The sequence below is a fragment of the Cryptotermes secundus genome, unplaced genomic scaffold (genome assembly GCF_002891405.2).
Source record: "Cryptotermes secundus unplaced genomic scaffold, Csec_1.0 scaffold1051, whole genome shotgun sequence".
NCBI classification, from domain to species: Eukaryota; Metazoa; Arthropoda; class Insecta; order Blattodea; family Kalotermitidae; genus Cryptotermes; species Cryptotermes secundus.
The window spans coordinates 100,972-113,158 of NW_019729908.1; the positions used below are offsets into that span (position 1 = coordinate 100,972).

The following is a 12,187-nucleotide window of genomic DNA, read 5'->3' on the forward strand; positions in this document are numbered from 1 at the left end:
GACCATCTACAGCACGATATATCGTTATCGTTCTATTCCTAGTTATTATAGTGATTATAGTTACGCGACTGCATGGCGCATCAAATCACTGAACCAGACAAAGAGATGTGGAACAATGTGGAACGCAGGTGGAACGTAACAGAAGAGAACGGTTTGGGAAACGGGACGAAGGTTATGTTAGGATGGTTTCAGTGTAGGGATATGCAGAAGGTGACAGTAGGACGAAGTTGTGAAAATTTTACCGCCAAAGAATGTTCACATAAGGTAATTTGTTTTCGTTTTCATTACTGAAATCGGAATTATGTAGTCTAGAATGTGTTGCTTAAAAGTATGACGTAAAATCTAAATAAGGTTAGGTTCAAAGGGCAAGTCAGGTTGTTGGTTTTCGTATTATCACAGCCTCGTATTCTAGGGAATCTGCCCCATCTCTTAACTAATATAATTAATAATTGACTTGGACACAATACCGTAATTTCTGATTAGCCTTCCAAAGGTGTTAGGCCGTGTTAAATTCTGAAAGGGCCTTGCTCGACTTTACTTCCAGTTGTAGGCATAATAAATGAAAATGGTAAATATGTATACTAGGAACCGAAGGAGCTGCATTTCCATTAATACCCGAATTTTTATAATTTGTGCTCATGAATGACAATGCCTTATGTAAAACATTACTTTGTCTCTTTCTTGTTCTTCTGGCATCATTTATATTTTATATAGATCAGTGAACAAATAGTCTCCAACCTTTTCCTTTGTCATAGGTATTCCCCTTTTGATTTCTTGCCAGTTCTGCCCTGTCTTCTTGATGCCTTATAATACCAGACTGAACCATCTTCCCAAGTGATCCATAGGTTTCTTTCCTTACAGGTTTTAATTTTAATGTCCTCTCAGTGTCCTTGTTCTAACCACATTTTAAGTGGCAACCCGTTGTTATTTCTGTGAGGCAATATAAAGTGACAAAAGGGCCATTTTATGCATAATATATGAACATTGTCACAGGCCGGATTGAATTTTTTATGGACGTTATTTTGTCCACCTCTCTTGTACCTGTTTCCAGGGCCACTTACTCTATTAGACCCTCCAGGTAGGTGCTAGAACTGTAGGCCATGGCTGCTTCCTCCCATGTCTCCTAACTCATGGTTTATAATCAAAGAAGGAAATGTTCCCAAAGACTCCAAAGATGTATAAATGTACCATCTCTGAAACATGAAAGTCAGTTTTTCAGAGTAACTATCTGTCAGTTAATTGTGCCCAGATTATCTGTGTGAAGGTTATCCACTGCTGTAGATTACCCCATAAATGATTAAATACCTTGCAATGAGGAAAAGGTATAATAACCTACTCTGTGACATTTTATAACATGCTATTTATTTTAGAGTGAGGGATTGTCAGCACTGTTGTCCAGTGTGTAATCTGGACCACTACCCTTTGTCAGGATTCCACAGCTTTCTAGCCTGCCTTGCGATAGACATCTCCATTTGCAACCTGCAGATGAGCCATGCTATTACAACAGGAGACCTACTGAACATGAGCAATAACTACTGTGCACTCCTTTTTAATTTCTTTATAATAATATAGTTCATTCAGCATAGAGCATGGCTGTGGAACTGATATCTGAGGCATACTAGATTCCCAGCAAGGATATCGGGAATTCTCTCTTTACTTCCATGTTTAATATAGCTCTGAGATCCACACAGCATGTAATCTTTCTGTGGGAGGGGTGAAGAATACTAGAGCATGAAGCTGATTGCTGACATATATGTAATATTGAGGTGTAAGGTGATGTTGTCCCTGTGCTTAACTAATTAAGCACTATGCCATGAAGATGTGTGGGGAATGGATGTATAGATCGACATTTTCTTGACCTCAGTGCTGGATGGAGGTGAGTGGTCAGTTGCTTTACCCCCAGGGAAGGAGGTCTCTGGTACCCATTGAGTACCCCAAATCTGGTCTGGATGACATGGAAGAGAGAAATTCTTGATTCTACCAGGACTCCAACTCTGTCCCCTCAGTCTTCCAGCCCGTAGCCAGTTGCTATACAGACTACACTATCCCGGCTCTTAAAAATCTCAATTGCCTAGCCAGCAGACCCCAGCATTCCATCCATAACTCTTATAATCATTATTTTATGTTTATTTAATTATGGTGCCAACTGTGTAGTGTCAACATATTGTAATTCATCAGTAATTCTTACAAGCAAATATTTTCCTTCCAGATGTCAGATCTCTGCCCCCTTTGCCTCTCCAAGGGCAGAAAGTCTGAGCTGAAATATTTTCAGATGAATCTCACAGAAGTTGCCAGAATGTGTGCAGAAGCTACTGTAAGTGTAGACATACAATCCTGATGTGTATCATACCTGTATCATTCACATGTTTTCATACATATGATAAAAAAAAAGTAAAAAATAAAGCCCTTTAACAGGCTGTGTAGGCCCATAGAGTTGTGAGATGTTGAGTCTCCAACATTTTCTAGACAATCGGCTCACAGGTGGCGGTAAGGTTGTCAGCCATACATGTTGGCGGCCCTTTACTCCCAGGAATATTCCTGGTACTCCTTTCTGTTAGAGGCTGAGTTGACCCCAGGGCCATAAAGCAGCTGGAAGGATTAGGTAAATTGAAAAAATTCACCTCATCGGGATTTGATCCCATGACCTTCCGGCTTTTAGCATAGTGCCATATTTGAATGAATTCTGGCGGGAAGAGACTGTAAAGTTCAGCTTTTGTGAAGCTAGTCAGGGTCAGAATTTATACAGTATTTTAATGTCGTGTTTGTATTTCCAGTGTACCTATCCATTTGCATTGGCATATACTGATACGCTGATAAAGCGGAATTTCATGGACATGGATCTTGATGATGGCATCAAATTGGATGTGGAATCTCTTGAAGAGCAAGAGCCAGGAGGTACTCTTTTAACTGTTCACCTTGCGTTTCATTGCTAGTTATACGAGGTGTGTTCAAAAAATGACGGGAATTTCCGTATTTTGGNTCTTCTGAGGTGAGACTCTGTGTTCTCCTGTAGGTGGATACTAACATTTTGGAGAAACATGCTCCTTCCATCATCATGATTGAAGTGCATGGTGTGAGGCTGTGGTCAGCTCACTCACTTCAGCCCTGAGGGAAGATGGCAGCAACATGTTTCATTTGAATTTATGATGAATTAGAAACTAAGAGCTTGGTACTGGATCCTCCTCCATTGGTTGAGAATTATTTAGCTGATCAGTAAATCCCTTGCTTTTACAGACCCTGAAAGTCCATCTACAGACCCTGAAAGTCCATCATCAAAAATTGCCACTAGAATATATCCTGAGTCAGTGCAGTTGATTTTACATATTCACACCTGTTATATAGGGTGAATCATATAGAACCGGCGCAATGAATTTGCTAATAATTCCGCAGGTGATGCATATAACCACTCACAATTACGACATAATAATCCATGGGCAGTGCTGAGTCGAATGGTGTGCGTATGATCTGGCAAGTGGCAGCCCTTATGCTGCAAGTCAAGGACAATTCCAAAACGTGTCTGCTGTGCACAGGCAACAGTCATGGAGTACACTGTTGAACAGTGAGTGTTTCCAATGCCTATTTGAAAACGGCGGACACTTTCAGCACCTGCTCTGATCACGGCACACAATCCAAGATGAGATATGTGTAAATTACTTTAATGTCTGTATGGTATATTTTATATTACAGCTCATTTCATTGGGCTGGTTCTATATGAATCACCCTGTAGAATAGTACATTACTCTGCCTTCTTCAGCTTTATCTCTTCCTCATGCCTCACCTTCTCCCTAAAATACTGTCATGTGTTTGTGACTAGACATGTGGTTTGGGTTGATAATTGGATTTATTGAACATTTATAACTTGTAACTACAAATGATTATAATGCTGTCACTAATCTACACACTTTGCAGATCACTACTGCAACCATTAAGGCTTCTGTGTCCTTACTAACCATTGCTTGGTAACTTGCTGCCAAGAATGGAGATTCTTCAGCTTCCGCACTCATGTCCTTGCTGGCTGGTGATCATCTCACAGCTCATTATAGCTTGCCTTGTTCATCCTCACTATAAAACCTTGGCATGGACCACATAGGAAACACCATTTCAAACAATTCCTTTGTGGTTTTGTGTTGATTCATTGCTGTTTTTATCGGCATACACACAGGGAACCTGCGCAGAATAATACGTGAACGGTGCTGAAAGCAAGAAGTAGCTGCTGCAGCACATGTAGACATAGAGCAGGTATCCCTGTGATTAAAAAAAAAAATTAAATCAACGAGTGTATATTAACAGAGATTTAAACGTAACTGACAAAATCAACAAGGAGATTCTGGTATATCGGGACCAATTGAAACGCAGCAATGACAATTGAGAAAGCTGGTGTTTTTAGATTTTAAATTACATGCAGTGTGACAGCTACGTAAGTGGAATACACCTAATGATGGCCAGTTAAGGCTGAAATATGTAGTGTGAAAGAAGAAAGACAAAGAACTACAATAAACTGTTGCATTTATGATGGTATTTATATTGTACATATAGAAGTGTAGAGTGCAACAGGATACTTAAATATAATACAGTTTCACTATACCCATCTTATCTTCTTAGTTATCCAAGTGGTGATTTTCAAGAAATATCGCACAAAATGTTCTGTACATTTCTTGTCGCCCTAATCTAAGCCCTTTGTCCAGGCCACTGCAATCTCCTGATAATACAGGGTGACATGTATAGACCACAAAAGCTCCATACAAAGGAGTTGTATTCATTTCTTCTGTACACTGCATCAGTTATGAGTACTCTATAACTGAAGATATTTCAATGCATCTTTTTTGGTTTTATCTTTTCAGTTCCATTCCACTCTTTACCAGAAGTGAATGAGATTGAAACTGAACCAGTTAAGGATGCAAACTTGCCAAGTACAATCCAGTCAGTATCAACAAAAGGAAATGAAAATATCTCTGACTTCATTGATCCATTAGATTCTTATGACTTTTATAATGAAAATATGAAAGATTGGGACAGTTTTATTCCAGATTTGGAAAGTTTATTTAGAAGCCTCGAAGAAGACACAGTTATTGTTAACGGTGAGAATGTATTATCAATAGACAGTGATGTGACAAAACTCAACAATGGATTATCAGCAGACAGTGACATGAAGAAATTGAACAGTGCATTATCAGTAGGTGATGACTTAAAGAAACTGAACAGTGGATTAACAGTAGATAGTTTTGTTCCACAAGCTGAAGGAACAGTAGGAAATGATGTGATATCAGAAGTTCAACTGAAAGAGTTGTTTGCAGACATCGGGGAAGATAAAGATAACTTGGTGATGACTGAATCATGTCAGTCAGGATCCACAGATATTTGTACTAAGTGGTCAGAGGCAAGTAGCTATTTGGAGGATACTGTGGACAGGCATATAACTAATGGAAATTATAGTCAGGAATTGGCTTTGACTTTACTGTGTGGTGAATCAGAACATAGTGGCAGTACTGCTGCAGGGCACCCAACACTCAACAGATCTACATCTCCTGCAACAAGGACCATGCAAGATCTAAATATTTCACAGCATTCAGTGGCTTCTGAAACTGTAGTTACAGATGATTCAGTAGTGCATGCTGGTCAAGGAACAGTTAGTGGAGAAATCCCTTCACAGCCTTTCACAAAAAGGAAAGTCAGAGCTGATGAAACTTCTAATTTAAAGACAGCTATTTTGACTTCACAAGAAGAATCATGTGGACAGCTGAGTCATACTGAAATTTTACATTCCATGACAAATGATAATAGAACTGAAACTGAAAACAGGACAGCTCTTATGACTTCTGAAGTTTGTACACCTGGGGTGACACCCTACACAGTGAGAGAGGTACAGGATCACTCGTACTCCAAAGTAAAAGATGAACACTTTATTTCAACTTCACAAGAAGAATCGTTTAAATTACCAAGTCATGATGAAACATCACATTCCTTTTCAACTGTTGATGATACTGTCAGTGGAAGAAGTATGGGTGATATAGCTGTAGAAGTTAGTATACCTGGGTTGACAGCTTCTGCAGTGAGAGAAGGACTAGCCCCCTCAGCCTTCAGCATGAAGGATCAGAATGTGACTGATCAGTTGAATGTTGGGACAGATTGTCCAGTTATCACAGAACATTCATTTCCAGTGACAGCTGGCATTCATGATGTGAGTCAGCTCCTTTCTGAAACAGATATTGGAGACTTGACTGTTGACATTTTGAATTTGGCATTAAATGACATACCTGTTGGACAAAATGTAACAGTTATGTCTTGTGACATGGAAAGTATGGTCTCTGGCACTGAAACAAAGGAAGCATCATTTAAAGCACTGGAGACAAGTCATCCATATATGACAGAAAATATGTTAAGAGTAAAAAATGATAATACAAGCACAAGCCAATTGCATTCAATAAATGAAGGCATTCAAGGAACAGATCAGGCAGTGATGTTAGGGATGCTGATAAAGAAAAATAAGTTAAGTGCAGAAGAGAATACATGCACAGTGACAAATTGTATTCCTAATGTTCCTGTTAACATAAATTCAAGTAATGTACATTTGATGCACTGTACAAAAACAACAGATTCTGATGTGAATCCTTTACAGAAGCCGACCCACACAACTAAAGGTAGACAAACGGCAATCGCAAGGAGGAATTCTGTAGGGATGGATTGTCCTCAGCTTTCTGCAGTTGGTTCAGATGTGGAACAAGTGGAAACTAGAAGCAGAACTGATTTACAAAAGAATGAGCTGTGTTCTTGGAGCAGGGCAAGGAAGAAGATGAAGAATGACTTGAAAATAGATGACTTAAAGTATAGTTCTGTCACTAATGGGAAAAATCAGGTTGATGTTACAAATTCAGAAAGACTAAGTGGGCCAGAGATTACCATTGCCTCAGCAGCAAACAGTAAAAAGCCTCTTTCTTCAGTATCTTTAGCAGCAGCTACTCAGAAGAGGTCAAAAGATGACATCACTATATCCCAAGCAGATCAGAATAAAAGTACAGAAATACCTGCTTTACCTCCAGGATCATATTCCCAGCAAAATAGTTCAAAATTATGCGATACCCAGAAGAACAAATTGATTAGAAAAGAAACAGTCATTGATAAAACAAGTAGCAGTTTAAAGTCACATATATCATTTGCACATATTAAGAGAGAGAAATTTGCTGGCTTCACTTTTGAAAAACCTTTAATGCCACAAGAAAATCGGGGGAGATACTCTAAAAAGGATAACAGGTCAAAGACAAAAGGATTCTCAAAGGGCATGAAGAAACATCGACGGAATAATAAAGCATTACCGTCACTGACTAACCATGCATACCCTGATCCTTCAACTCCAAACACATCCAACACTGATTCCAGCAACAAACTTTCAATGTTGGAAGCCCAATGCAGTATTGAAGGTAATCAAGTTGAAAATACAAATGAGTTACATTGTACAAATACAGAATCTGATATTGAAATTTCACGTTGGATTCAGGAGTTACTGATGTAAGATTAATTTTAATTTATTTTATATTACACTTGTTTCATAAAAAAGTAAAGTTATATCTGTAACAGGCTGTGAAGGCCCATATGGTCCATAGCGTTTTGAGACATTGAGAGTCCCACATTATCTAGACAGTCTGCTCAAAGATGGCGGTAAGGTTGTCGGCCTACGTGCCAACCTCGCTTTACTCCCAGGAAAATTATTTAATTAATTCCTGGGGTTCACTCAGCCTCTAACATAAATGAGTACCAGGAATTAATTAAATAAATTTCCTGGGGAGTAAAGCGTGGCTGGCATGTAAGGCTGACGACCTTACCGCCATCTTTGAGCAGACTGTCTAGATAATGTGGGACCCTCAACGTCTCACAACCCTATGAGCCTTCACTGCCTGGTACAGGGATAGCTTTACTTTACTTTCCTTTTACTTGCACTTGTTTCATAATACAAAACCAAACTGTGATGAATACTGTGTACTTACATTTATTGTACAACCCCTTTATTACAACCGTTGTCTGTCAACAAGAAAATTAATACATTAATGTATTAGCCAGCACAAAGTACTTGTTGCTTCTGATGTTATTGCTACCAGTGTGCATGTGAACAGAATGGCTAGACTAGAGGTAAATACAGATAAATATCACAGGATTATTTTCTGCAGCTTGTACAGAGGATAGGGCAAAGAAGGAATTCCAGTAAAATGTATTTATTGTCTTATTCTGCTCTCTCTGCATATCAGTACATTTATTCCACATTGCTTTTAGTTACCACAGATATAATATTGAGTAGTATCAGGCCCAACACTTAACGAAAAACTTTGGAATTATTGCTGACAAACTCGGTGGATCAACAATGAACCAATCCAAAAAATCGATTTCTGGGAATATGGAAGTGGGTTTTCATTCAGCATGTTGTAAAGCTGACCTCACGGCATATAGGAGTAGTTCCCGCCAGATATACCTTCATCTCTTAGTACATGATATAAATTAATTCGTGGTAGACAGTGATGCCAAGTATGTACAGAAAAACAATATAATTTATATTCCATAAGTAATTTTACTGTCCTGGCACATACGAAGGCTTGGGTTTTTTGAGATAAGGTAATTCCGCTGACAACCTTGGTGCTCCTGTACTACTAGTCTTCGTACTGCTGAAATAAAACTGAACAAAGCAGCCCAGAAACAGTGGCTAGAGACAAAGGGTTTCTTTAAAATGACGGCAAGTTGTCACTTGTACAACCGCACTTCGGCTGTCACTTCTCGCAACCGTTGGGCGCCACTTCTTGTGACCGTTGCCTATCTATCTTTATGTTTATTTATTTGCCCGCTTCAGTAGAACACCTTTGACTCTTCTATTTGCCCGCTTTGGTAGAACACTTTTGACTATTCTCAGGGTTGTGTCACGGTAATAACTGGGGCAACGATGAGACTACACATTTAAAGCTAGTCCACTGATGGAAATAAAATACTCTATTTTCTGCTTAATCACAAATTGTTTATTTCAGAAACAAACACTATATCTTTATTGGCAAGTACGGAGTAATGTGCCCCTTCATTATTATCAAAGATTAATCGAACCAAATAAAGAATGTTAAATTTAGATAAACTTGGAGAGACCAGCTCAATGACGTCTGCCTCTGGTGAATTCTAAGTGCCAAGTCCTTCTCCCACTCTATTCTGCGGGAGCGTCACTTCATCACTGTATAGGATCTGAACCGACGGCCTTTCTCCCAGACAAGAATAGTTTCCTAATGGCTGATTTTAACTGCCAATTCATCATACCATCAGTACTAGACAATCACATTACTAACTTTTAGAATAAAGAGATCCAAAGATATTGAACCGGATATGTCTTAGTTTAGGGTCTAATTACACCCTTCCGAAGACACTTTAATAACAGCTACCCTATTAGCAAAACAACATTTACATCTTCGGCAAACTACAGACATGTCTTTTCATAATGGGCCTCGACCCTTTAGCGGTCACCCAAGCTGTAGGTAACAAAACAAGGCAGTTGTTCCTGTCTAAATGCGAAAAGCATGTCATAACTTCTTAATGGATGGGTCTCCCTTATAAATCAGTCACTCTGTTGAAATGGCTGAAGAGGAACATAGCGTCCATTAAAGAGTATTAAAAAGGTTTGGACTGTTACACTTGATATGATTTTTTTTGGAACTCTATTCTCACGTAACCTTGGGACACATCATGAAACTGTGTATGCATGGAAGAAAATATGTTGGATGTTAGAGGAAAGGTATTTTTGGATTTTCTTCCAGTGATTAGATAATTTAGAAATAATTGCTAGATACACAATCATATTGCAATGCATAGTTCATCATTTCAAATGTTTCTACGTGTTTTCAACCTAAATGCATACAAAATATTATCCTCTGCTCTTAAATCCTCAACAGGCATTTTAGCATATAGTTTATTAACAGCTGATCAGCTCAGATTCATCAACACAGCAGACAAATCCAATCATGGATAATTGCACAGTCCAGCACAGTCTAATCCGTCTAATTGATAACAAAAAGTGAATGAACAGGTTATGGTTTTGTAAAGAATGGGCATGCATTAAGCTTAGTTACTGTGTGCTTCTCATCATACGAGTTTAATCTTGTACTGTATTATATATAATTATACATTTATCCCTTCAGGAACTCAGTTAATTACAAGGGGTTCTGAGTAAATTGCTTAGAAAATACTAGGGATATGTATTCTTTTACTGTCTTGTTTATAAACTTTGATACCCTCTGAATCCGAGAACAGTGAGGAGGCTATGAAATAGCATTTCAATCGAGTTTTGCAATGTTAACATGAATTAAATAATTGGTAGCTGGGTGAAGATCGTGAAGACTGTCAGATATTGATTTCGCATCGTATCGGTATAAAGTAGACAAGTTCGTACATTTCGAAATCATTTCACTCAAATCCAACCCAAAGGATATGGGTGAAGTGATATTGGACTTACTTATGGAGCTGAGCACTTCTTGAGAACCCGCCAATTGTGCAGCCACTCAAGAATTTTCCAGCCTTTTATGGAACCTGAAAGTTCATTACTGTGTTCACAAGAGCCCTCCACTGGTCCCTATCCTGAGCCAGATCATTCCAGTCCATACCATACCATCCTATATCTTTAGGATACATTTTAATATTGTTCACCCACCTACACCTTGGTCTTCCCAGTAGTCTCTTTCCTTCTGGCTTTCCCACCAATATCCTATATGCATTCCTAGCCTCCCCCATTCGACCTACAAGCCTGCCAACCTCATTCTCCTTGACTAGTGATATTGAACACAGTTCAAAAATAGAAATAGGTTTGNCGGAGAGACGGCCGCGGAATTTAAATGACCGCGCGAAAGGGCTAGCGAACAAATCCTTGGGGAGATGGGGGGGGGGAGCACTCAAAATAGTTGCTATGTTAGCATATCTTCTTACCAATTGTGCTCCCGGCCCTGTCGGCCATTTTAAATTTGGTTAATGTATGATGCGTAGAGATGGCAGCAGCATTGCACCGTAGTGTCATGGCGGCCATGGGAGTTTTATAGGGTTTTATAGGTTTATAGGGGTGTTCGAATTCGAAAGAGCCCAAACGCACCAGTTAATTGTGCATGCCAAGAAAAATTAAAATGGTGGATGATTTTGTTCATGGCTTTGATATCGGTTTCTGAAACAAGTTTGTCGTCTCTAGAGAGTGGACTTCAAAGGCACCGTAACGAAAGTGTAAAAATGTCCGAGTCGCTGTGGGAAGATAAGGAAGTTAGATTTGACATTCCTTTTTAGTAAGTATTTCATTCTGAAAGTTTCAGTTTAAAAATGAGGCTTTATTATGTAGTACTCGTATATCATATCACAACCACGACACTACTCAACACTTGCAGCGTTACATGTTAATGTTACTGACCACTAGTCAGCCCACCATTGTAGGCTTTTTAATCGGAGCCAGTGGTAGTGTCTTTAAATAAATGAAATGAGACCAACTGGTAGTGGAAAGTATGTACTTGTACATGTTTTGTCCCAGTTATTTGCATGAATGTTATTGTTAATCACTTTTTCACAGTCAAATGAAAATGAGACCTGGAGAAAAAATACTGGATAGACTGGATTCTGTTGAAGATACAAAAGGAAATGGTGGTGATAAAGGTCGGCTGGTGATAACAAATCTAAGAATTATATGGCATTCGCTTTCCATGCCAAGAGTTAATCTGTGTAAGTAGAACTTGAGATATTTATATATTTTTTGTGCAACAATTATTTCCAGGATAAGTCTGAATATTTGTGATGAAGGTAAGTTATTAAACTTGCATATATTTCGGGCTTTTTCTTTCTGTGGAATCTGGCTCTGCTTCCTTAATCATCAGCCAAACTGCGAAACTTGATCTGTTTGGCACAGTAGACAGAGAAGATCTCTTCACAGACTTTGGGGACAGAGAATTACAGAATCAGATCAAGCTTGTAAAACACAGTGGCAAGAACAGTGAGATTGATATTCTCACAGCAGTGACTGGTGAGGTTATGGTTTTCTGGGAGGTAACACTGTAGTTGGCAGATTGTTACCAACATTTTGGAGGAACTGTCAGTCTTCATGTTTGGGGTAGAAGAGTGGAGAGGAAGGTAGCAGATCCATTAAAAACATTAGTGTCTATCCACCAAAGTATAAGGCATCACATCTCAGAAGACTTGAGAAAGT

General features: G+C 38.9%; 1 protein-coding gene and 1 long non-coding RNA gene across 3 annotated transcripts; both read left to right on the plus strand.

The window, feature by feature from the left end:
• LOC111865828 lies at positions 1–7,577 on the plus strand. 2 transcript variants are annotated; one of them, XM_023854164.2, is made up of 4 exons: positions 1–264; positions 2,210–2,314; positions 2,775–2,895; positions 4,842–7,577. In XM_023854164.2, the coding sequence occupies exons 1-4, from the start codon at positions 73–75 to the stop codon at positions 7,505–7,507; spliced, it is 3,084 nt and encodes a 1,027-aa protein (XP_023709932.1). In that variant the 5' UTR covers positions 1–72; the 3' UTR covers positions 7,508–7,577. The 2 variants fall into 2 exon arrangements, with proteins under 2 accessions (XP_023709932.1, XP_033607871.1); XM_033751980.1 differs by lacking the exons at positions 1–264; positions 2,210–2,314; positions 2,775–2,895 and adding an exon at positions 3,444–3,559.
• Positions 7,578–11,003: 3,426 nt separating this feature from the next.
• LOC111865829 lies at positions 11,004–11,609 on the plus strand. Its single transcript, XR_002843049.2, has 2 exons — positions 11,004–11,279; positions 11,558–11,609. It is a non-coding gene; the product is annotated as an uncharacterized LOC111865829 (long non-coding RNA).
• The last annotated feature ends 578 nt before the right edge of the window (positions 11,610–12,187 follow it).